At 51.6% G+C, this 24,843-nt stretch overlaps 10 protein-coding genes across 10 annotated transcripts; 5 read left to right on the top strand and 5 right to left on the bottom strand.

The window, feature by feature from the left end:
* Nucleotides 1-730: 730 nt before the first annotated feature.
* N7482_009973 (flavin monoamine oxidase family protein) lies at nt 731-2,200 on the top strand (the record flags this gene model as incomplete). The annotated part of the gene is made up of 2 exons (XM_056692097.1): nt 731-1,361; nt 1,416-2,200. The coding sequence occupies 2 exons, from the start codon at nt 731-733 to the stop codon at nt 2,198-2,200; spliced, it is 1,416 nt and encodes a 471-aa protein (XP_056539803.1).
* Nucleotides 2,201-3,017: 817 nt separating this feature from the next.
* N7482_009972 (uncharacterized protein) lies at nt 3,018-3,500 on the bottom strand (the record flags this gene model as incomplete). Its single annotated transcript, XM_056692096.1, has 1 exon — nt 3,018-3,500. The coding sequence occupies one exon, from the start codon at nt 3,498-3,500 to the stop codon at nt 3,018-3,020; it is 483 nt and encodes a 160-aa protein (XP_056539802.1).
* A 971-nt stretch (nt 3,501-4,471) lies between these two features.
* On the top strand, nt 4,472-5,423 carry efm7 (putative nicotinamide N-methyltransferase Nnt1; the record flags this gene model as incomplete). The annotated part of the gene is made up of 3 exons (XM_056692095.1): nt 4,472-4,615; nt 4,703-5,287; nt 5,337-5,423. The coding sequence occupies 3 exons, from the start codon at nt 4,472-4,474 to the stop codon at nt 5,421-5,423; spliced, it is 816 nt and encodes a 271-aa protein (XP_056539801.1).
* A 339-nt stretch (nt 5,424-5,762) lies between these two features.
* Nucleotides 5,763-7,136, top strand: N7482_009970 (putative RNA polymerase II Elongator complex associated protein Kti12; the record flags this gene model as incomplete). The annotated part of the gene is given in 4 exon segments (XM_056692094.1): nt 5,763-5,768; nt 5,824-6,177; nt 6,235-6,383; nt 6,401-7,136. 4 exon segments carry the CDS (start codon nt 5,763-5,765, stop codon nt 7,134-7,136), a joined length of 1,245 nt encoding a protein of 414 aa, XP_056539800.1.
* A 778-nt stretch (nt 7,137-7,914) lies between these two features.
* Nucleotides 7,915-9,775, bottom strand: N7482_009969 (putative C2H2 finger domain protein; the record flags this gene model as incomplete). Its single annotated transcript, XM_056692093.1, is given in 4 exon segments — nt 7,915-8,580; nt 8,622-8,919; nt 8,986-9,193; nt 9,205-9,775. 4 exon segments carry the CDS (start codon nt 9,773-9,775, stop codon nt 7,915-7,917), a joined length of 1,743 nt encoding a protein of 580 aa, XP_056539799.1.
* A 1,533-nt stretch (nt 9,776-11,308) lies between these two features.
* Nucleotides 11,309-12,007, bottom strand: N7482_009968 (uncharacterized protein; the record flags this gene model as incomplete). Its single annotated transcript, XM_056692092.1, has 3 exons — nt 11,309-11,471; nt 11,521-11,851; nt 11,908-12,007. The coding sequence occupies 3 exons, from the start codon at nt 12,005-12,007 to the stop codon at nt 11,309-11,311; spliced, it is 594 nt and encodes a 197-aa protein (XP_056539798.1).
* A 665-nt stretch (nt 12,008-12,672) lies between these two features.
* On the top strand, nt 12,673-13,460 carry N7482_009967 (uncharacterized protein; the record flags this gene model as incomplete). Its single annotated transcript, XM_056692091.1, has 2 exons — nt 12,673-12,890; nt 12,983-13,460. The coding sequence occupies 2 exons, from the start codon at nt 12,673-12,675 to the stop codon at nt 13,458-13,460; spliced, it is 696 nt and encodes a 231-aa protein (XP_056539797.1).
* Nucleotides 13,461-17,062: 3,602 nt separating this feature from the next.
* N7482_009966 (palmitoyl-protein thioesterase family protein) lies at nt 17,063-18,043 on the top strand (the record flags this gene model as incomplete). The annotated part of the gene is made up of 1 exon (XM_056692090.1): nt 17,063-18,043. One exon carries the CDS (start codon nt 17,063-17,065, stop codon nt 18,041-18,043), a length of 981 nt encoding a protein of 326 aa, XP_056539796.1.
* An 838-nt stretch (nt 18,044-18,881) lies between these two features.
* N7482_009965 (uncharacterized protein) lies at nt 18,882-22,512 on the bottom strand (the record flags this gene model as incomplete). Its single annotated transcript, XM_056692089.1, has 2 exons — nt 18,882-22,206; nt 22,298-22,512. The coding sequence occupies 2 exons, from the start codon at nt 22,510-22,512 to the stop codon at nt 18,882-18,884; spliced, it is 3,540 nt and encodes a 1,179-aa protein (XP_056539795.1).
* Nucleotides 22,513-23,522: 1,010 nt separating this feature from the next.
* N7482_009964 (mediator of RNA polymerase II transcription subunit 31) lies at nt 23,523-23,954 on the bottom strand (the record flags this gene model as incomplete). The annotated part of the gene is made up of 1 exon (XM_056692088.1): nt 23,523-23,954. The coding sequence occupies one exon, from the start codon at nt 23,952-23,954 to the stop codon at nt 23,523-23,525; it is 432 nt and encodes a 143-aa protein (XP_056539794.1).
* Nucleotides 23,955-24,843: the final 889 nt, after the last annotated feature.

Genomic DNA, 24,843 nt, shown 5'->3' with positions numbered 1-24,843 from the left:
CCACCGGCTTAGATCTAACTATCTGTCAAAGCAGAGAGCGGTAACTTACCGCTAGCAAGTGTTAGGCCACACTGGAGACCATATTTCTTATGTTCCTTTTTATTTTTATTTTTTTTTCATTTTATTTTTTTATTGTTTTATTATTTATTATTTATTATTTATTATTTTTTTCTCTTTGCCTTTTGGGTAACATTGGACCATTCGTGAATGCGAGCGTTTGAAATCGCCTAGTATCGGTCGTACGGGCATGGCCGCTGGTAGGGTCCACGGGATAGCTCTCAGCCCCGGATCTTCTTCCTTCAATCAATCAATCAAGATTTTCATCCTAGTTTTAATCTGGATTAACCTTTTTCGTCATGCATGCATACTAGGCCCTACAATCCTGGCTTGCTTCGACACTATCCAATCCAGGCAGAAATCGATGCGCACTATCAAATCATCTGAGGATGGGTGGTGTAGTACATACCAACGAACTAGTGAACTATAAGCCACGGATGAGCAAGGCTTCGTTCCGATCCAGTTGGACTGCCTTTGAATGCAAAAGCAGCATTACTAGTAGGGATAGAACTGCAAAGCGGATCTTCGTACATAGTTGTAGGATGGTCTATTCCGTCTATTCTCGATTCATGCGGGCTGTTTTCCAGAGTGCACTTTGCTGGAGCTGGCTCTATTCTTCTTAACTACATTTGCTGTCATCTGCTCTGGTCTATTCCCAAGCTCCGATTTCTCAATGCATGTCGGTATCGTCGGCGGAGGGATCTCCGGTCTCTATTCAGCCTTGATGCTCCGCAGACAAGGTATTACGGTGACTCTTTTCGAGGCAACCGACCGTCTAGGTGGCCGAATCTATACTTACCATTTTTCACCTCTTTCGCTTGGTGAGGATCCATATTTTGAGGCTGGCGCTATGCGCATCCCGTGTACCTCGACCCATCGTTCGGTCTTCGGCCTTATAGAAGATTTGAATCGACACAGTCATGATGATATGAAACTCCAGCTGATCCCTTACATAATGGAACATGAGAACAATATGGCATTTGTGAGCGGAAAGAAGAGAAGAGCCAACGACGTGAGTCTGGCGGCGGAACTCGGCTTGCCGGAGAAATACTGTGGTCGAAGTGCGCAGGATCTTTTGAGGATTGTCATTGAGCCGTGGGTGACACTTTTAAGGGACAACTTCGAGGCTGGGTTCGAGAATGTGCTCCAATACGACGAGTGGTCTTTTCGCCAGTATTTACACCTCGTAGCCCAGTGGCCACACGAAGTGATCGATTTCGTGGAGATGATGACGAGCCAGACAAATCAGTACAATCTGAGCTTTATTGAGGTCATACTGCAATACCTAGACTTTAATACTAAAGGTGAAAAAGCTTCGTCAATGTCGGGATATAGGAACTAATTCATTTGAGGATTAGAATGGGTCACAATCAAAGGTGGCATGTCTCGGCTGATTGATGCTGTCGCCAGCCTCGTTGGAGTTCATAATATCCACACAAATGCGCCAGTCAAAGGAATTCATACTAGTCCCCACGGAAAAGTCAAGCTTTTCATTGGGGGAATCTCTCCTAAAGCCATGATTTTCGACAGTGTCATCTTGGCAATCCCTCTATCCTCGCTGAACAATATGCTGGAGCGACCGCGCTGGAGTTTTAGCAAGGAACAAGCGATCAGTCGCACGTACTACGAACCTCTTTATAAAATGGGTCTCCACTTTCGATCCCGTTTCTGGGAACACTCTGCTCAGCCCTGTTTCGGGGGCCAGAGCACGACCGATCTTCGGGTGCGATGGGTGATCTATCCATCAAATGACCTGGGATCTAATGGGTCCGGCGTTCTACTCATATACTCTTGGATGACGGACGCGGCTCGGTGGAGTGCTATGCAATTTGAAGATCGCGTCGAACTCGCACTCCATGAGCTTGGTATTCTATTTGCTGGGGAGGATGAAGCATTGGATGTTACTCAAGAGTTCATTGAAGCATTCGATATCAGCTGGTCTTCTCATTCGTCAACAGGAGGCTGTATGTACCTCCCTGGTCAGCTTTCTCGATTTTCAGTGGAAGCAGGCAGGCCTGAAGGCAACATTTATTTTGCTGGAGAGCATCTAAGCCGACATCATGCCTGGATTGCTGGGGCGATCGATTCGGCGTCCAAAACCGTGAAGGAAATGCTTCTCAAGAGCATTTCCTCCAAACTCTGAGACTTCCAAGGCATACAGAAACGATAAATGCGGTTTGGCTCGATCTTCTTGCAGTGGAACACTAATTTAAGATAACTTTGTTTGTTTTATCTTTGGAATGAACGGAATCGCACTTAGCGCCCTTTAATCTAGATGCCTGGAAGTCGTAATACCCATATTTAGTGGTAAACTGTGGATAATTTCCCGTTTGGTTTGACTATGGTACTTATCTGGCCTTGGCATTCACTCTTCAGCAAAAGGAGGAACTCTGTGATCGAAATGACTGTATATTGGTCTCTCTGAAAAGTCAATGTAGGACGTAAATGGTATTTTAGCGCCCGAAATAGGAGAATTTACCGGGATGAAAGGCCTACTCTCTATGTTGGAAGCTACCTGCGAGAGTTCCCGAGCTCTTGAGGCCTTTACTGAACCCACACGTTACAGGCTCTGCAAATGCAGAAATGAATTTCAGGGTAAATGTCCATGTCTTGTGAATATATCGTGGTATAAGGTCTGCTAGCTAAAAGTATCCGAGCCAAGTAAACGCCCTCGGTCATGAAACGCCAAAAACCAGAATCAGAACGAACTGCACCATGGAATAATCGAGCGAAGGACTATCCTGTTATTGCTGCAGTCGCGGAGCCTTGTGAATTCAACCCAAGAGAGAAGCCATCGAAGGATGGACGCCAACGGAAATTCAAACCGCATGTCAAAAGCACGGAGCCAGTCCGTGTTCGTAGAGAGGAGTACACAGGCTATCTGCACCGCTTGTGTATGCCTCTTCCAGGGACCTGCCCGTCACCGTCGGCGACTATGTCTAAACTTATAGGTGTCGAAATTATAGCGTCACGCTTTCGAGATCGCGCATGACGATTGACATTTGGGCCCGCTTGGCTGCTTCAGCGACAAGATTGAAGTCCTGGAGGAAGGGCGCTGTGGCGGTGGGTCCCCCGAGACCAGTCACTTGATGGGGGTAGTCGGCGGCAGGCTGGTTTGCGGGTGGTACCTCCGATCGTGGTACGGACTCATGCGCGCCCTGAGGAGCGACTATTAACCCAGACATGTGAGCTGGATCGCTCAGACTTTGTGCCAGGGGTTGTGTCTGGGGCATGGTGGACTGCGCAGTATAGGCTGAGGCTGGTTGTAGGGGTGTCGCAAAGGCTTGGTTGACTGGCTTTTTGGAGAGGTTGAAAGGATTTAGCGGTTGATCTAGCGTGCCAGTGAGGTTGGTGGAAGTGCCCAGATTCGAGGTGGAGGAAGAGAAGGTGGAGGGCTGAGCGGGGGTCTGGGGAGGATGGGCTGATCGCAAGGTAGTATCCATGTTGCTCTCGATGAAAAGCCTTTCACAATGCCGGAAGGTAGCGCGTTTGGGCTGGATGCAACGGGGAGGTGTAAGATTAGTGCATTCGTGAAGCTCGGGTGGAAGCCACTATGAATGAAGGGATCGTAGCGTCACAACTCCACGGATGACGGCGATGGTATCGGCAAAGGACTTGGCGCAAGAAGATCGGAGGCCAAGTATTGTCGCGGGAGCGGTCCCCAGGACGCTTAGAGAGTGACGGGCTGGGTGGAAGGTTGAGCAGGGTAGATGTTGGGGATGGGGTGGGCGAGAAAGAGATGAGGGAAAGGAGGAAATGAAGTGAGGAGTCTCAAAGAAAAGAAAGAGCCGGCTCAACTATCTGGCGTGATTGTGATTGCAAGGCGGTTCATCCATTCCACTCCCGCGCATCTTGACAATTACCCGACGTATTGTGACCGTATCCCCACTTAATCCCCACAAAGTTACTGTATTTTCTGACGCAACCTCGGTGCAAGTCACATGACAGACACATGTATGGGTCGGCGCCAGAGACTCTATCCTCACGGCGGTTGACGATAAACTGGCCGAGAGGCGAAAATTGTGGTTGGCGGAACACGCGGATCATGGATGCAGGTTCCACGGTGTCTGCAATTGTGATTCCATACCCTGATTGGTGGTTGGGCCGGAACTATACTCTAGATCACTCACCAACCCGAGAAAACTCCGTGACTTCTTGACTACGAGGAGTATTATTGACAGGTATATGAGTGCCCTAAACCTCTTACTCTGAGACATAATATGTATAACAGAAGGCGACATACTACAGGTAAGTGCAACTACTATCCATTCATCCCTACATCGGAGAACAAAAAGCAAATAGATTTCGGCGACTGATCAGCTTTTGCCTCAGGCACCAATGCGCCCCGCTGATAAGCCCGATAAACGATATTTTCCTGGTTTTCTTCTGACGGGCAAGCACGCCAGAGCTCGCCATGGAGGACGACTTTGAGACAGGGGACATGTTCCAGGACCCCGAGGGGTTCTACCCTGAGGAGAAGCCTCCCACATTTGCCGAGCATCAGATGCTTTCGGGGAAGACGGTGCGCGTGCGTCTCGTGGGCAGCCACCCGCTTTATGTACGACCCCGCCTGAGGAGAACGAATCGGATAATATGCCCCTCAATTGCGAGGGAAAGCTACTGACAGAATGGTCAATCATAATAGGGCAACCTCCTATGGAACGCGGGTCGAACAAGCTCTCACTATATCGAAGAACACACCGACGAGCTTATCCGCGATAAAGATGTTCTTGAGATTGGCGCCGCCGCGGGTGTGCCCAGCATTGTGAGCGCCATTCAAGGCGCTCGCACCGTCGTTATGACCGATTACTATGACCCAGAGCTCGTTGTAAATATGCAGTATAATGCCGACCTGGCCGTTGATATGATCCCCAAGCGCACCGATTCTCAGAAGCGGCTGCATGTGGAGGGATACAAATGGGGTAGCCCAGTTGAACCGCTGCTGGCATATATCCCTCCCCCCACCGCCGGGGAGCCCTCTGGATTCGATGTGTTAATCATGGCGGATGTGATTTACAACTACCCTGAGCATGCGAATCTGGTCAAGACCATGCAGCAGACTTTGAAGAAAACCCCCGAGGCCGTTGCCTTAGTGATATTCACTCCCTATGAGCCATGGCTGCTACCCCAGACCGAGAGGTTCTTTCCGCGGGCGGAAGAGGGAGGTTTCACTGTGACCAAGATCTTTCAAAAGCTTATGGACGAGGTGCTATTTGAGAATGACCCTGGCGTACGTGCGTAGACCCCCTGCTCTGGGACATTGTGCTAATTCTCTGCAGGATGAGACTCTTCGGAAGACGGTCTTTGGATATGAGCTTCGCTGGAAGCCGGATCAACTGGGTGATAGTCTACTCAAGACCATTTAAAGTGCCCTTGATACCCTAGCACCTTCATGTCAAAAGTATGTAGAGAAAGTATATACAGAAAGAGAATTGATATCGTGCCATGTGGTTGCTCTTTTTTCCCCCCAGGCCCTCGGACCTTTGTTTGAAACATACAAAACATCTTTACATTCCGGTAGAAAAAGTGCATTGGGACCATCTAGAAAATTCAAGTACCGAAGGTGTGTTTACGACTATGCAGGAACAGCATAACATACATGCTGGAGGAAGCCTTGGATGGCCCCGCCGCTACACAGCGGAGTCACATGTCCCAACCCCGCGGGAAAAAAGTTCACCCGCTTCACAGCACCGCAACAGCCCACGATGCCAGTGAGTATGGCTTCCTACAACCTCGCCGAAGGCCTGAAATTGACCCTGAATCCAGCTCGTCATTCTTACCGGGTACCCCTGCTCCGGTCTCACCTACCGCGCCAACCAGCTTGCGTCGCTGATCGAGAAGGCCCAGGATGAGCTGTTCGCATCCGCCGAGACAGCGTCGCCGGTCGTGCTAAAGTCCCGATACAAAGTCCACGTTGTGTCCTCTCATGATAAATCACACCCAAGAAATGTGTACGACCATGCTAGGACAGAGAAGGAGGCACGCGGTGTGGCGTATGCGCGGGCGAAACGCGTGCTCACGCGGGACAGCATTGTCATTTTAGACGGGATGAATTACATCAAGGGGTGGAGGTATCAGTTGTGGTGTGAAGCCAAGGCTGCGAACACAACGTGCTGTGTGGTATGTTTTTGATTTGGTCAGTGAGGGCCGGGTACAGTGGCTAATTGGAATACCCAGGTCCATGTTGGAACCCCGGTCGATCAGTGCATCGCAAACAATGACGCTCGGTTGCGCTGGCAAGAGGAGAAGAAGAAGAATCAGAAGGAAGGCGAATCATCTGCATCGCAAGCTGTGTCAACTGAGGACACTGCGACCAAGTCAAAATTGTTGCCTGACGACGAAGAGGCCTACCCCCCGAGCTCCTCAACAACCTTATCTTCCGCTACGAGGAACCCAGTACCCATAGCCGCTGGGACAAACCCCTATTCACAGTCCCCTGGTCTGACGCCGAGCCACCAGTGGCAGATATTTTTGAAGCCCTATCAGGCGTAATTCTTCCTTCGGCAGAGGCACCCGCCGAATCTCCAGTATCCAACCTCACCGAATCGCTTGCATCCTCCACTCTCTCCGATATCGCTAGCACCACGACAACTGGCAGAGCGTTCAACCGCAGCCAGTCCACCCGACCAAAGATCATTCCGCACCAAGCCACCGTTCAAGCCGCGGCAACCGACTCCGGGGCACTATACGCTATGGAAAAGCGTACCACGGCCATCGTGACTGCAATCCGTACCTTCACACAAGCCAACCCCTCGGCTGAGACAGCTCTGGCACAGAGTGCCAACAGAAAGGGCATCGCAATAGATGTCCCCGACGCCTCCATCCCGGTCATAATCCCAACCCACGTCGCCACCACGGGCACGACAGACGAGCTAGCCGGCGCAGGTGGCATCCTGGCTTTGCCAAAGCTGCAGCGCATGCGGAGGCAGTGGATTAGTTTGAACCGCAAGTACATTGGCCACGGCCATGGAGCGGGACAGGGGACTTTGACGATCGATCGTATTGGAGATGCGTTCGTGCGGTTCTTGAATCATGAATTTGGGGGGTGTAGAGGAGGCTTAAGTGTAGTGTGGTGCTAGTTTCAAGGTTGTCATAGATATAAAATTAAGACCAGGACAAGCAGGAAGAGTTTCTTGTACTGATAGAGCTTCATAGCGCTAGTCATGATTTAATGAACTTATGATTTGGACAAATCTTACTTTAGCTGGGCTTAGTTGAATGATGAATTTCGGTTTATCTCTTCGAGCAGGTATCATTTCGCATCTTAGCTAAACAAACAGATTGAAACAGAAACAATCCAAAACAATAACACACAACCAACCGGGGAATCTATGGAACAAAACAAAAGCATTTCAATCTTGAGCATCCGCTCTACCGTCCTTCTCAAAAGTCCGTTTTCACCAGCCATGACATCTAACGCCATGTCTCCGCGGCTGTTCCTCCTTAGGGCTACCATGTCCCTGATTTAGCCAGAATTCTCAGCAGTCAAGGCCTGAGGTTATCCAGGAATCCTGTGCTCGGAGCACCCGGCCGTCGAAGCACGGAATCTCCTCCGAGATCCTTTTGAGAATGGCCATGGTCCCTTGTTGGCGTTGACCTGATCTAATGCAGGGCTGAGCCGGGTGTTCTATCTCCTGAGAACAGAGGTGCAAGACAAAGGCACTTGGTCCGTGGATAATGGTCAAATACAACCTCTCGGCGTTGAAAGGTAGCGCAGCAGGAAACGCAGCTTCAGCCGTGGGTGGGGTTCACAGTGGCAGCAAACGATACGAATCCTCCACATGTAATCAGATAGTAACTCATCCTGTATCACGTTCCAGGCTTGGAGGGCGGGTACAGGTCCTCGTAAGGAATGCTTCACGCGGGAAGTCCGTTGGGCATCTGGGAAACGGCATGGCCGGCCTCAAGGTGGCGGTACTGCAGGCCCAGGGTGTACAGTTCCTGAAGGCTGGCATTGACCTTCTCATGCATGGAGGTGTCCTGTGGGGTGATCTTGGCAAGTTCATCAACCAGACGGGCGCGGCACTTGTAGTAGTTGCGCTCGGCGTTCTGGAGACGCTGGCCGTTATGGGCAGTGGCTTGGGAAGCCTTGGCGAGACCGGTCTGGGAGTGGACCGAGCGGGTGCGCTTCATGGTTGGAGCCGGGGTGGCGCCCGTGACTCCTCTCCTCTTGCGGTTGGACGATGGATCCTTCTTCTTGGCTGGGATGCCGGGCGGCGAGGCCTCAGGCGAGCTGTGACGGTCGGAAGAGGTGTAGTCGTGCACACGCTTCATGTGGTCGTGCAGGTTCCATCTACGGGGGAATCCAAATCCAGGCACGGATCGTTCACATCCCTCGAAAAGGCACAGGTGGGGGCATTCTCCGTGGCCGTGCATTCCATGGGCTTCACGCTCGTGGCGGAAGAGGCATGCGTTCGAGGAGAAACGCAGCTGGTTGTCCACGCAGGAGACATGCTTGCATCGATAAGGTTTCAAGTGAGAGTCCAGGTATTTGCTGTAGGTTAATCGGTTAGCTTTTGGATCCTTGATTGATATAAGGCGCCACAGCCGGCGAGATGGGGAACTTGCTGGTAAGCGCATTTTTGCGTGGTGGGCGGGTGGCTGCACGGCTTCTCTCCGACGGAAAACGGGCAATGGTACTTTCCATCATTCTGGGGGGCCAGATGGTAGTAGTGGTGGTCTCGCGGGTTGCGGGCCTCAACACTGTCCTTAGATCTCTGGCGGGTTGGCTCCCTCACCGGTAGGGAAGGGAAAAATTCCGCTTCGGTCTTTACCTGAGGGAAGAATTCGGATTCGGCCTTGACCTGGGACTGGGCACCGGACAAAGTTGTGCGACGGGACTGCTTGGAGGGCCTAATGGTCCTGAAGGGAGGGGATTGGTCAGACATTGGCAGATTCACTGGCGTTGAAATAATTGTTGGTACCTACCTGTTTGGGTCCTTTTCGCTGAGAGGGGCGGTGTTGGGGAACAGCGGCTCCGCTGGGTTGATCACTGGGTTGCCGATTGGCGACGTGGTGAAGTCTCCGAGGAAAGTATCATCAGCGGCCAAGAAAGAAGGGAATCCAGAGTGGGAGCAAGCAGAGGTAATGGGAATGTCATTGCTCGCTTCTGTGAGGGGGGAGAGACCGGCATGGTCTGGAAGAGACTTGACGAGAGTTGATCCAGAGTGGTTCCAGGGTATTGACCATCAGACATCATGGCATTCCATGTCTCAGGAGCTGTAATCAATTGGCCATCCTCAGTGTGGGAACTGTGTGCGACAGAGAGGGCATCATCTGGAGTGCCCGTCTGCACACAAACATCATTATCCATGGAAGACAGATCCACGAAGGAGTAAAAGTCCCGCGGCATTTCATTGTGATCATGCAGGTCTGAGACTGCTGGGAAGTCCACGCCTGCATACATCACATCATTTGGTCCGACCGTGGGGGTCATCAGCTGCTGAGACAGCGAGAAAGAAAGCAATTGCACGTGGGGAGATTCCTTGGAAGACATGGCCTGATCGAGAGACTCTGACGTGTTTAAAGTCCAGTCTTTCATATCCTGGGGATTTCCATGGCTTGTGTGGAGGGAGCATAAAGACGAGTTGCCTGGGCTCGACAAGTTATCATCCTGGAAAGATCTTGAGGCCATATTTGACATTCCTGAGACCATGGGAGTCTGTCTGGGCTGAGAGTGAGAGACCCGCTCGGGGTCATTGCTGGTCCTGGGAGACATTGTGTGTTTGTGTTGTGTAAGTGGCCTGTAGGAAACAAGAGCTCATCAAGTCAGTCATCTACACCCCAACTATATAAAATAGCAAAATCAAAAAATAAGTCAAAAATCAAAAATCAAAATAATTGGAAAGGCAGCAGTGAAAAAAGAAAGCAAGCTCCGAGGTCCAGAAGATAGTTGACAGGCCTTGGAGCTGTTAGCGGGGTCATCATTTATCAGGCTTGGTGATCGGTGAGGCACCGAAGTCTGTGTCGGAGGCAGACTAGTCGCGAGGGTCCAAGGGGTACGTGGGTGCAGGCGGGAGAGATTCCAGGAAGAATTTGGGTGCAAGCCTATTGCGAGTAACGCAGTGTCGTCTGTAGAGCCAGGTCGGGTAGATTTCATGGCCGGGAATACATGTTGAATCTTCAGCATCATCCATGGATATCCGAGGAAGAACCCCCTTTTTTCTTGTCGACGACCAGCAGAGGCTTGCATGGTCAGGTCCATTCAGTTAGTGGCCAGTGTAATTTCCAGAAGCGGATGCTTCGAAATCCATAGGGGATATGAGCAAAGCATAACAGCTCAAGTGTGTCCAGGGAAGATCCATAGTGGCTGTAACTGATCAGAGGCCATGGTTTCAATGTCCTGGGAATAATCATTGTTTTCAATAAGTCCATAAGAGTATCAATCCAGAGTATTTAGAGGCCAGTAGTAAATCCAGGGAAAATCCATCCGCTTCAGTCCAGGCTTGGAAGAAGGGAAACCAGGTCAAAGGAGAGAAGAGATCCAGGGCAAAGTAATCCAGTGGTGGGAGGCAGTATCGATCGAGTGTGCAACATTAACAGCACTCGAAAGTCCTATTATTCAGCGGATGCTGAAAACATATCATCCATGGCAAAAGAAGCATCATCTTTCGTACTACCAAGATTGGTAGGAGCTGAGGCAAGGCACCAGCAAGGGTAAAAGTCAAGGTCTAAGGTCCATGGAATCCAGGGGAGATTTGGTCGACAAGTTGAGATCCGGTCGGAGACAGTTGACGAGACAGGTCCAGTTGACGCATGCAACAAAACAACGCATAGGAAAAGGAAACAGCGACGGGCAAGGAAAATGTGACGGGCACTACCTGAAGTGTGTCGGCAAATAGATGTGCAGACTAAAGAGAAGCCTGGGCAAGAACAACAAAACAAAAACAAGCAAATCCTGTCCGGGGAGTATGTGGCAGTGAATCCTTGGGCAAGAAAAAGAAAACCACGGAGTTTGGTTCGTGTGAATGTTGTCACGTTCCAGAATCTTTGTGAGTGTGTGGAGTTGGATGCGTTTTTGGGGGGGGTGGTTGAGGGCGGATAGATTTCGGGGTATATAGTGACAAATGCAAGAATTTGGTCAATCACTTATGATAGGGTTGAAGAGAAGAGGAAGCATGGAAAGTTAGGAAAGGAAGAGGAACACCGAGGGGAAAAGGGGGGATCAGCGGCTTTTTAGTAGGCCCAAAAAACAACCGTGCTTTTTCAGGAGGTTCGGGGAGTCGGTGTGACGGACCACGACTATCCACGACTATCCAGCATGGCGCGTGCAGAGTCGCAGCGTGCAGTGCTCGGCCAACCTCGTTGGCACCATTGAGAGCCAGTGCTGTGGACTCGCGGTGATGGCATCTGCAGACCCGGTTTGTGCAATGGATGCGGTGGATGCGCCCGAGTGGAGGAGAGCCCAGAGAGTTCTAGCGGTGAGACCAACTCAGCGTTTCGCGTGCTTGGCACGGTACGTACAGCGGCATGATTGGATACCACACGGGGCTGACGTTGCAGGATGATGTCCAGTTTGGACGATCGGCAGGTGGTCCGTCGTGTTTTGACGGGGATTGTGTGGTGGAGAGCGGTCCACGTTGGAGGGTTGCGGAACAGGGTGAGGCACTGTGTGCACCGGCTGGCGACGAGGTGAAGCCGGTGCTGACGGGTTGCAGCTGGACAGAGGGAATCGTTGGATGAGAAACGATGAGAGGGCAGACGGGGGGTGATGTGACGGAGAACCGCGCAGAATGCAGCAGTTGCAGGATTGCAAAGGAAACAGCCGTTCGAAACAAGGCAGATTGGATTATCGCTATCTATCTGGCAGAACTCGATCTATAGGCTAGAAACTACGGAGCTACATCCTACCCACAGCTTGGCCCATCTCCGAGAGATACTCGATAGGACGTAGGGAGTCGTCCTCGCTGGATCCAGCATTGCGGGCCGGGGCGAGCCATCCGACCCACATTGGGCAGCAATGCAGCAATTTCGGGCCAGCGATTAACCCTGACTGACCCCTCCTAACCCTAACAGAAGCTCACTGGCTCTTGACGCTCAGGCTCAGAGGCCAGTACGGCCACCCTAGTCATTTCGAAAGACACACTGTGGACACTCGAGTTAGCCACTATTGAACTCTTCAAGAGACACAACATTTTCAAAAGGTAATGACACAATGGAGATCAGACAAGGTTGAAAGATGGATCAAGGTTTTCGTTCAGCAATCCGAAGATTTCAGTTGAACTATGCTTTTGGTAGATTTGTTCATCATCCAAAGAGGGGAAGGGAAGGACGAGGGGGTCCGCGCACAAATGAGTCGGCGCACAAGAAGGCTGCTTACCTGCAACTGGTGGACCCAATGTGATGGGCGACCAAGCCTCCCAAGAGAGGGTAGAGAGGAACTGAGGGAGCATCACGAATGATATCCAAAGCTCGTTGAGCCTGGCATCACATCTCCACTGGCCTGCCGAGTGGCAGTCAGTCAATGGGAGGAAAGAGGAAGTCAAAACGGGAAGCCAGCCATTTTGTGCGTGTGGTCACGTGATAAGTTTGCATGGTTTGTGCAGATACCTCCACTGTGGACACCGTCAAAGCATACTCCTTCATCCTATACCGCGGACGAAACGGCACGCTACAATGAACTGGACCGGGGGACAGTTGCGACGACATTCTGGCCGTCATAACATCTTATCCAAGAGCCAGAGGCAGAACTCTGCCAAGTCCGGGCAGCTAGCCAGCAACAGAGTGTTTCGCCAACCTTCGCCCGTTCGCGGGGTTCCAGACCGTGCCAGCTGGGATGATGACGCGATCTGCAGGGCGGGACAGGGAACAGTGCGGGAGGAGGCACAGGACCAGTCAGTTGAAGCCTGTCCACCATTGCATTCCGCACCCTGATCACCCACCTGACTTACCCGAGGCGTTGCACTGACCTTCCACCCTTCACCAGCCTCAAGACCATGCGACCGAGTCTTCCTCTTTTGGCCGGGATTGCTTCCGCGGATGGCACTAACGGACTGGATACCCTGAAACGCCGACTGCTTCAAGACCCTGACTGGGCAGCTGTGTCTGCAGCCCGGCCTCTCCAGGTCGCACTCACCCCGGCTGACGAAATCGAGCGGTTTGGAAAGCGACGCAAGCTGAACCAAGCAGACCGGAAACGCTTGTCGGCTGCACATGGGAGTCGAACGACAAATGCATTTTCAAGGACCCATTGGAGAGACAAGCACGCTTCCTCCGAGAGAGACACCCCGGCCCAAATCAAAATATGGATTACTGGGCAGGCCGTCGGCCAACGCTTGGGTACCAGCCCAGAAGTAGCCAGCAATCGGCTCTCCTCCCAGTCCATGCTTCTCGATCATGAAGAAACAATGTCACTTCGTTCGCCGCTGGGCAGACAAGTTGATCACGACTTTACCCAGAGTTGAGGTCTGCCCAGACTCTCCACTAATCCTCGGCACGGTGGCCGAACGAGGCTGGATCTCACAGTCTCTCAGGCTCCCACTTCGACCGGGCCACCAACGCCTCGAAGGTGGCATAGCACAATCGATGACCGATTACTTACAGGGCAAATGGACCACGGCATGGACCTGGCATTATCACAATGCCTTGATCGTGGGCCTTCTCGTAGTCCCAGGGAAATACCACCAACATCACCCACCCTCGTCGCTACTGACTCGCTATCTAACTACCAACCAGACCCCAATCTGGCTTCCTCAACCCTGCGGCTTGTGTGCCCAAGTAGTCCCCTTGCTCATCGCGTAGATGCCACTAACCTTCGCGAATCGGATCCTCATGCACCCTACCCCAGCCGAAACCCATCCAATCCAGTTACTCGCCGTACCATAGCGGACCTCTTACCGGTGAAACTATTCGGGCAGCTTGTCCAGATCCGTAACACTCATGATTCGGAGTTCTGATATGTCCAATGGTCATCCATTTTTCAAGCTATTTGACAGCCGTTGCATCAAGACGCCCCAGGGATTTGAGGCGGTTTAAGTGTGGTCGATATGGATGGTACTGCTTTGTCCTCAGACTCCTGCTGGTTGAGTTTCTCTTACAACAGTCTATCTGTTAAATATGGGGCCGTCCAGGCTTGTCCTCAGCGCAAATACGAGAAAGGTCGTTCAAATCCCACCCATTATGGAACCTTTCGTGTTCGAAAGAACTAGTGACCCATGCATCTGCACATTTACAGCTCGAATAATGCTCTATCATTGCTGGGGAAAGACTGGAATGAAGCAAATGTTGAGTGTCTGACTTCCTGGAATCGACTCGCCATGACGCTCTGGTCATCGTAAGGGGATGAAGTCTTGCACCTTGAATTCCTCGACCTGAGCTTAGGCAAGCCAGTATTTCGATTTGAGTCCAAAAGCGGTCCACAAAACGCCGGGCTACCTGAAGCTTGACATTGTTTCCCTTGGTTTCTAGCTTGTCGTTTGGATGGATCTCACTATCTCCCCGGGCGAGTGACGGTAGAGTCGAGCTTGGACCGCCTACTTCACGAGGGGTCGCTCCTTCAGCAAACAAAAGTAATAACTAGTAACTTTAACTACTAGGAATTACCTTAAACCCCCCCGAGATGAGGACAAGCCACCGATGGGTTCACCCCCCGAGGGCCCTAATCAGCACGCGTCTAGTTGGACCTCCCTCACTATACCAAATATTACTATAATCTGCTAGTAGTTACCATGCAATTCCCCAACTGACCTCGGAGGTTAAGGAGGTGAAGTCTCTCCTTCTCACTCCCTGGGCTGAACACGAAAATCAGGTGAAGTTTTCCGCGTGTGCGCGACCTCGGTGGGCGCTTACTCGTAAGACACTGGGGAGCCAAATTTCGGATAGACTTAGTATGGTATGAAATCAAGCAATTCTTTACTTTTCGCCAAGGGAACGCTGCTGTGTCCAGCAAATTCGATGGGTCTCTGAAGCAGATCCCTCGATTCATCCAACTTCTCCCAACGTTTTTCCAGCAACTCAACTGCCCGCAGTATATTTCTAATGTGAAGTCGGGAGTAAAGCTCTAGAAGAAGGGTTTTGGCTAGTTTCCGATCTTGACCGACAGCTTCACACCTGAAAACAATCCAATTTTCAGCATCAAGATAAAGACTTAAACTTCATTAAGGGACAACTCACCCTGCAGTATAGATTGGCGTGGTGAGCAGAATCCATGGGGACAGTTTTGTGACCGGAAGGATAGCAGACACCGCATCCAAGATTTCTCTAACGCATCCCTGGACTTGATTACAAAACGTTGGCAAGTCCTGGACTCGCCTGTAAAGGTGTATCAAGCTTGCATTCTGGTATGCAACGTTGCAAGCACCGAATTGTCGAATCGTCTCCACGCTAAGCGACAGATGGTCAGGGAATTTGAGCCCTGTTGCTCTGTCGCGGCGCATCATGTCTCGAATAGTCTGTTCAAGCCGATAGGCTTCGTCTTTCTGCTCTCCTTGGGTGTAACCTCCATTTCTGGGATCGCGATCGGCTTCGGTCATCCCTTGATTCTGCGCCAATAATCCGATTTGCATTAAGACAAGGTTGAGATCAGACGAATATCCCGTATAGGTGTCAAAAAAGTGACCTTCATCTATGGCTTGTTTTGGCGCTGTTCCAGATGCCACGTCCGACAGCCCCCCAACGTCCGTAACTGCCGTTAGAGCTTGTATGGACAAGAACCATCTGGACCAAAGCCAGAAACTGTACTCAGAATGATCTGAATATCGCCTTGAGGCTATTTCCGCAAACATGGCTCCTGCACCCTTAACGTGAACGCGCCAAGATGGGCTAGCCTGTCCTGAATAGATCTCACAATGACACAGCGTTCTGATAGTGTGGAGAAGGGGTGGGGTTGGATACTTGAGTACCTCAAGATCACGGCGAAGGGAATGCATACTGGCAGAAATCAAATTGGAGATGACACCTTCAGGCAGGAATTGATCGGGAAGCGTGTTTGAGAGGGTCAATCGATGAAGAGCCGAGAATGCCATTGTAGCATAGAGTAATGCGTCAGACTGATGGACCATCGGTAGAATATCGCGGCATATCTGGTCTCGAATATAGGCATGGCTGGAGATCAAGGACGCCTCTGTGATAAAGTGGTGAAGAAGAAGTCTGGCCGTAGAAGATAGGGAGGAGAATGGGGGCTGTAGGTAGGAAGATAAGGTCACCAGGCGAGATTTATTGGATTCATGGTGGCACGGCCATGTAGGGTTGGTGCTGGTAAGCCCCGAATCACTGCTCTCGTTGGCCGATCTTGAACACTGATTTTCGTCATGGTTTGGTTTCTTTTCTCGGGGAACGCGGCCGTTCCACTTTAGAACAACCTTGTACTCGCATGTAGTTCCAGCTTCTAAGCAACGGCTGCAGCTCGGTTTTCGCTCATCACACTTCTGCCGGCGTCTTTTGCACCGTGCGCAGCCATGGCAAGAACGCTTGACAACTGAATTCATTTGTTGTATATGTAGACTTCAGTGCGCCGCATTATCCCGGTTCCCCGCCTTGTTTGTGATCTGTTCCCGCTGTCTCTTGATCTCGGGAGATGGTGGGCAAGGTGGTGGGAAAAAAGTGCGAATGACAACGATCCGGCAGGACTCTTGATCCGATACAACGATCCGATCGCGCTAGCTTATCTAAACCAGCCAGATTGAAAGCCCCAGTGCTAAGCGTGGAGACAGTGATAAGTGGCCGTTCTTGCATCTCCTCGACTTCCCATATTCGGAATAGCGTTATCGGCGGATCCCTCCGCATGTCAGGCCCTGAATCATACCACGCTTAATGAGCGTCATTGCGCATTACATGTCCAGTAGGAGGCTGAATGACAGCAGTAGCCCGTGCTCTCTGTCTTCTGAGTTGTGATTAGCCGATTCTTTCCGTTCTCACAATGTACTAAGCACTATTTACCTTACCTCGACGTGTCACCACTCCATGATGACGTGCATCACGTGCTGATAAGCATTCCCCGGATCCGCTCGACGACAATCGCCCAGCCTCTTCAATCCGCTTTCCAACACTCAGGTCCAACATTACCACGATGCATGTTTTCACGGTATGGGCTGCCTTGGCTGCAGTAGCTCATTCAGTAGCTGTCATCCGTCCCTCACCCCTCGATGATGACAGCACAATCCAGCTCCCACTTGTCATCTGGCACGGCCTAGGCGACGACTTCGAGCGCGATGGGATGCAAGAGTTAGCCTCACTGGCTGAATCAGTCAACCCAGACACCTATGTGCACATAATCAGACTGGCAGACACCGGTAGTGGAGATCGACAGGCCACCTTCTTCGGTAACGTCACCGAGCAGATTGAAACTGTATGCGAGCAGCTTGCAGCCGAACCCATCCTCAGCTCCGCACCCGCCATCAACGCCCTCGGATTCTCGCAAGGTGGACAGTTTCTTCGCGGCTATATTGAACGTTGCAATAATCCGCCAGTCCACAACCTCGTCACGTTTGGCAGCCAGCACAACGGGATCTCCGAGTTCCAGTCGTGCGCTTTGGGCGACTGGTTATGCCACGGGGCCGAGGCGCTGCTGCGGTCCGGCCGCTGGACGACTTTTGCGCAGTCGCATGTCGTGCCTGCACAGTACTTCCGTGACCCAACCGAGCTAGATGCGTACCTCGAGAACAGCAACTTTCTGGCAGATATCAACAACGAACGCGAGGTAAAGAATAAAACGTACAAGAAACATTTGGAGTCTCTGAATCTGTTCGCTATGTTCATGTTTGACGAGGATACTGTTGCCATCCCGAAGGAGAGCGCACTTTTTGCCGAGGTCAATGCTACAGATGGAACAGTTACACCCCTACAAGAGCGAAAGATCTACAAGGAGGACTGGCTCGGCCTGAAGAAGCTGGATAATCAGGGCAAACTACAATTCAAGTCTGCTCCAGGACAACACATGCACTTGTCGGAGGGGCTGCTGAAGAAGACTCTCAAGGAATATTTCGGCCCCATCGAGAATCCAGAGTCTCAGCCTCAGCTTCCAAGGCTTGTGGCTCAACCGGGTCTCTGAATTTGCAAATGATTGTCGTGGCGTTCCAATGATTTCATACGATATCCTGCTGCATTTCTGAGCCGGATGGCTTTCTTTTGATGGGCAGAGCCACAGCCCTCTACCCTCTGTTTCGGGGCTCTTAATTCCCATGACATGCACTTATACCACTTGTTATCCCAGGACCTATCTATTATACCATTGCAGCAAAACTATTCTCTTCAAATAGTTTGGCTAGACCTTTTGGCCTGTGGGAACTATCACGTGAGCAATGGCACTTAGAAGCTCACACTACTTGATCTGTCCCAACCTTAGAATGGCGAGAAAGACGCTCGGACGCTCGGCTACAAGTATAGTGAATTCTCCACTCTACGGAGTCAAACTAAAGTAAAATTCACTGCGGGCACATACTGTAGAAGATGTTGGACTCTATTGTCGTCTATTTCATGTCCACGGACGATAAAGCTAGATACAGCACCCTAGAATAGAGAGGAAGCAAGCGGGTGGCCAGTTTGAAAGCAAGATAAGCATATGCCAGAAAAGTAAAGAGAAAAGAAATAGATAGAAAGGATAGAAGATCAGGCGGAGAGAGAAAACTGACAGGCGGAACAGAAAATATGAGGAGAGCAGAAAGGGACATGTACCAGGCCCTAACTAAATGACAAGTCAGGGAGAATAAGACAGGGTCCAGAAAGAGACCCCGTAAGGTACCAAAAGTCCAAATATCAAAAACAGCTGAAATAAATTATAAACATGTACAAGGCAAGCAAAGGGAAACGGTTGGAGACGAGGTATCTGGGAGAAAACGTGCTCACCAGAACCGACTGTACAAGGGTGAGTAGGGTAAGAGAAAGTAAAATTAGTATGGGGGCCGGCCAAGACCACCGCCGCTAACTTGCCGCCTGCTCGAGTAACTCTCATTTAGGGAGTTCTTTGAAGCCGGTACTGCGGTGGCAGGGCGATCTCCGTTGGTCAGGGTACCATTTGTAGGCGACAAGAATCCATCGAGGAGCTTCCTTAGCTGATCCCGTTGGGTAGTATCCAGAGGGGAATCAGATCCATTGGGATCAGCGCTGCCGAACACATTGGAGAAGCCCGAAGCCAGATTATGGCTGGAACGACTCTTATTGCGATTCAAAGACTTTCCATTTCGGGCAGCTTGTTGGTGCTCCGACTTCGTGGCGCTCCTCACCGACTGTCGAGAATTATCGGGTGCAGTGGATGGGCGATCAATTGAGACCAAGGACCGCTGTGAGTCGTTGGGGAAGCCGCCAGGAATGGCCAATCCGACAGGAATAGGAGGAACTGGAGGGATTTCTCGGGAGTGGGTCCGGAACAGGGTCGGTGCTTGGGCTTGGTCTGTCAAGGACTTGTCCTCCCCTGAAGGAGCGATAACGGATGCAGATGCGCGGGGTGTCTCCGTTCCATTTTCTTCGGGCATCTGTTGGTATTCCTCTTCCCTAGATGGCACGGCCTCTGGCTCCATCTCCGAGACAGAGAAGGCACCGCTGACCATGCTTTCGCTTCCAGAAGAAATGACGCTGATATTCGATGCATCAACATGACCGCGAAGCGGGCTGCGTCGTCGAGGATTAGATTCAGTGTTCACCGACAGCACACGGCGCAACTCGGTGACGCGGACTGGAGACCCTCTGCCTGAACTGTGATCTGGAGTATGTGAGATTTCGGGAATGCTCATGCGGCGGTTTTTATCGTTCGCTGAGCCAGCAGGCGAGCCATTTGCCATGGCATTGATATGGCTGTTGCGAGTCATGGTGCCTCCACGAGAACCGCTGATGGAGGAAGTTTTGATACTATCTTTCTCAACCGCGGCGAGACACGTCTCTCGTGACCAGGAAGACAGCATTTGCTCCTTGACGGAGGACGGGAGACCGCTCTCTACCTGCAAGTGCGGTTCTGCCTGGGCATGGCTAAGAACCGGGAAGCTGAATCCCCGAGCCAGTGAAGTTGGGGGGCTCTGTAGAGGGGATGAGATTGTCTGGCGGTAAGACTCATCGATGCCACCGACCAAGCCATCGACGTTTCGGAAGGGTGTCAGCGTAATTGACTGGGTTGGATCGTCGTCCATGGCTTTTTCGTCCACAGCAATGCCATCAAGGCCAGTTGGGGGTAACTTGATTTTAGAGAGCCACTGGCCCTTGCTCTGTCGCCTTTCGATCTCATTGCGGATCTCGACTCCAGCATGTGTGGATTCGAGGTTGAACTTCTCTGAAAGAGCCAAAAGATAACCATGAACCAAGCTGCCGACATTCACACGGGCTATAAAGGATCCTAAGTCGACGGAGGTGAACAAGTCCTCTTGCAACTTCATGACCATGGGGAGCCCAAATTGGGCAGCATTGACACCGAGATTTTCGACGAGGCTTACCAAGAGAAGGTGAAGCACAAGCACCTCAGATTCTACTGCAGCATTTTCAAACGCTGCATCGTAGATGGCCAGGTGCAGCAGACGAAGGAAGTTGGACTGCGCGACCAAGGCCACTTGTTCTCTGTGATTTCCTGGAGCCGATGTACTCCGCCGACTCGACTTCTCCGCTTGTTCAGAGTCACGTTTGGATGCCGGCTTGATGTACTTGGGGGTGTCAATTCGAACCTTGAGGTCTTGCTTGTTCGTTTCAAGGTACAGCCATGACAAAAAAGCATCAGCATAGGCGTGGCGAACCTCCTGGTCGGAGTCGTGAAGTAGACGTTGCGTCCCTTCCCAGACATGAATTCCAACCTGGTTCCTTGTCTCAGAACCCTTGGTTATTGCAGGCACTCTAAGATTGGCCACGACGAGAATAGCCTTAACAGCTCTGAGAGCAGTTAACTTAGCGGCAGCGTGAGAAAAGGTCTCGCCTTGCGCTTTCTCCACATTAGTCTGCTCTGTTGCAGAGTTGGTTGGAGCCTTTGAGGTCATTCCGGTTTCATGGACGGTAGCCAAGGAGGATTGAGCCGCACTATCGTGGTTGAGGCTGGACTTGAAATGCTGAAGAATGGCACGCATCATGTCTGCAACCTGATCGCCGTAGTAATTATGAGTCGCTAAATGTCCGATACACTGCTCTAAAAGTGAAAGAAGAGCCCATCTCCGAGGCGAGATGAAAATTGCACTGTCGGCGTTTGGGCCCGCTTGCTTTTCAGTGTCACCTTCGGCAAGGTCAGTCGGTGATAAAATATCCGAGATGTAACGCACAAGACCAATCAGAATATCCATAACACTCAGGCCGATCATGTTGACTGACGATTTCAACAGCCAATCCACCACAGAGAGGATATTGAATGATGAATCCAACGCGTCTTCTTTGGGGGTTGTATCGTGCAAAATGTCCATAGCTGTCATCAAAATAACGAACCGAACTTGAACCGGACACCAAGTGGCAATGAGCTCAATCAGAGAAGTCGACCAGTTGCCACTTTGTTGGCTGATCCCATTGGACTGCTCACTGGTTGCAACGCGTGGGAAACGCTTGTTGGCGATAAACCGCAAGGTGACGGATGCCGCAATGCGGATCTGGCCGCGGTTACTCCCCGAGACAATGATCTGCTCCAGGCAACGGAGAGCCAGAAGTCGCGCGTCCATCTCTGCCTGTCGGTCGGCGTCGGCTGTTGACTGCGCGGCCAATGCAGGGTCACCATCGACCGTGTCAACCGTGGTTATCGTGGCGACGCTTATTCGTCGAGGTTGGGGCCCAGCACGTTCACCGTTTTCGGTCTCACGAAGTTTCGCTCTCAAGGGTACGAGAACATCCTCATTGGGTGAATACAAATTCTCTAGAATGACCGGCAGGATGATGTTCAGGGAGGTCCCTCCATCCGCGGCCAGACTCTCCGAACTGACAACACCCTTTATCGCACGAAGCCCCGCGTTTCTCCATCGGATGGCGACCGGAGGACTGATTTTGGCCGACGAATAGGGTGGGGAGGACGGGTCAGCGAAGCCGGCGTATATCCGAATGACCTCTCGGTATTTTTGAGCAAGGCCTTGTTCTGCAGAGATCATAGCAATGTCCTGGTGCAGGCAGAATGTCTCAAAGGTTGCGATCGAATCCTCCACCATGGAAATGTCATTTGATTGCAAAATTGTCTCGATGATGGATAAGACGTAGCGTGCGTATATGGGCAACTCGCGTGGAACCTTTTCGATCAGCGCGGTCAGTATATGAAGCGCGACCTGGACATTTCTGTGGAACGGACGATTAGCCTTTGCTCGCTACTCATTTCCTCATGTAATGGTGTCCCGAGAGTCTGCCATTCTGCTCTCGCTTCACTTACCCCCACCGGCGCCTCCAGACATCCTTGGCCACCCTCTTCTCCAGAAAGGCGCCGACCTTGGTCAGCTTGCTGCGACGCGTGCTGGCATAGTATAACAGGTACGAGAGTTCGCTGGGGTTGGGCTTGACCTCCGGCACGCCCTTCTGATAGCGGGGAAAGCACTTGAGCGTCAAGACCTGGTGTCGCGGGCGACACGACTGGCGTACCGACTCCATGAAGAACAAATTTGAGCACCCCCGAGGGTGGTCTGCGAAGGAACGCGGCGAGACGAGAAATGAAGACCGAAGGAATTTCAGTGGAATGCGATAGTGGTGTTCAGAACGGTGGGATGGGCCATGGGGAGGGGAGGCTTCAATGGTGGACGTTCGGGGCCAGCGTGGTCGGGAAACGGGGCAGTCTGATGAGGTAGTTGGAGGCCGATCACCAGGGGGGTGGGGCTCATCCGCTGGGCTGGCGCGGACGAGTACTTGGTCGCGAGAGGAGGGAACAGTGAATGAACACCGCTGAAGGAAAGGGAAGCAATCCCCTGGTGGTACTCAGAGTCTCAGGAGGGAAGAGAGAAGAATACCCTTTTGTGTGGAGGTTGAAGAAAAGAAAGAAAACCTGATTGGGATGGAAGTTCCGAGCCCCCGGACGAAGATGATGACAGCGCCCGCTACGTTTCTTTTTCTTACTGCCTTCTACCCTACGTTGGGAAAAGCTCCCATTTGACTAGAAAATCAGACAAGGGAAACGAGTGTCATTGGTGATTTTATTTTTCGTCAATTGCCTCGGGGTCGGCCACATGGATTGGACGCATGCGGCACCATCGCATGCGTTTGCTATGGAGCTTTTGTAACATTTCCCAACAAGACGCTTGGTCCTTCGCAACCCCGCAAATGCCGTCGCAGGAACGTGTGCATGGGTGTCGAGTGCGTCTTATCTGCTTGGGGCCTGGGGGTTTCCCTGGACCCAGCCTCGTACCTGTTCCATTGCGATTTGATCGACAAAGCCCTCCCCGACCGATCGGCCCAGTGCCTCGGTCGCACATGAAGGCATGCCTCCCCGCCATGAACTCTTGTAGCCGTTTGTGAATAACCGAACTGGGCGACGGCATTTTACTCGTCGTTCGGTGTAGAAAGGTGTAGATCCCTGCAGCAAAGCCTCCGGAGACGCTGCCCAGACGAGAGGGAAAAGAGGGGGAATATCCGCTCGGGAAAGCACATATTCAGTCCAACACGAGCAATCAGGTATTCGATCCGTTCGGCTCTTCCTGCTTCTCTTCGGGTTCGGCACCACTGGCTTCAGCATCGACTGGCATGTTGACTCCAGCCAGTCCTTCAATGACCTGAGGAAGGATGATATCGCGGCGGAACGTGTCTTCCTGGAGCAGTCGCAGGGCGCGCAAGGTCGGGCCGGGGTGGGTGAGGAACTGAGAGTATTCGGGCGTCTTCCAGTAGGAATACAGGTAGGCTAAATATGCAGCGAAGGCCTCGGCATCGGGAGCAGAGGCACCCTCCGTGTCGGTATCATCGGAGCGAGAGACACCCAAAAGGTTTGGATAGGTAACGGCGAGGTGAGACAGATAGTAAGGGTTGGCAAGGGAGGAGACGAACTCAAGCTCGAGGGTAAAGCGAGGGTTCGTCAACGTGGGAAGAGGTTGCGACGCGGGCTCCATTGTGCGGGTTCCATTGACGAAGGAAGCTGTTCCTGAGCTGTCGAAGTGGTGGAAGAAAGCTACCGGGGAAGCTTCCAACAAAGGCGGACCGCCAATTCCTCCGCCCTGGCAATTCCCCAGTGACTGTAATGAAGATCTTCGCCTATACTCAGGCACAACACGTCTTTCCTAAATTGATGCGTGTCAATCAATACGTGAAGATGGGAATTAACATCTTAAGATCATGTATGTAGTCCTAATTATTGATCTATCTCGAAACCCACGTGGACCTTGCTTGGCGGAAAGCCCTCCCAGAACTGCTGGCGACAATCGTACTCTGCCCAGAAATATATATTCCGAGCAACCTAGCCCTAGCAGCGGGACCCATCTCAATCACCGTTACCAGACCTATCTATTCAGCGAAGAGGGATTTACTGGGATATACTTACTCTCAGTAGGTTGAGCTCTGAATTTTTCGAGCTTCAGACCAGGAGTGATTCTCTGGAAGTCACCAGGAAGGGGCAAAAAGAAGTTGACAGCGCTGATGCCACTAACAAGAATTGAGATACCCATAGTCAGTTCCGCGAGGGGTATTATCTAATAACCTCCATCTAGTGTAGTGTAGCGAATACCGTACTCATACACAGCGCCGCCATCAACAAGCCTACGGATACGCATACGAAGTCGATAGATGGTAAGGATTGGTCTGGATGTGCAATTATCCAGGTCCCCACTTGGAAGACGGCTGGTCAAGTCAGGTTCGTTTTAGTTCTACGTGGGCTGTCGCGAGTTCCAAGATGTTCCATCCACTGGTAGAGATGACGGTGTACGCGAACCATACATATGGATCTTGATTGTCAATTCCGCAAGTAAACAATAGTAGAATGATTGCAGGCAGCCTATAGAAAGG

The sequence above is a fragment of the Penicillium canariense genome (genome assembly GCF_028826845.1).
Source record: "Penicillium canariense strain IBT 26290 chromosome Unknown utg000007l_segment0_segment0, whole genome shotgun sequence".
Lineage (NCBI taxonomy): Eukaryota > Fungi > Ascomycota > Eurotiomycetes > Eurotiales > Aspergillaceae > Penicillium > Penicillium canariense.
Note: the sequence above shows the minus strand (reverse complement) of the source record. Positions and strands in the feature narration are given on the sequence as shown.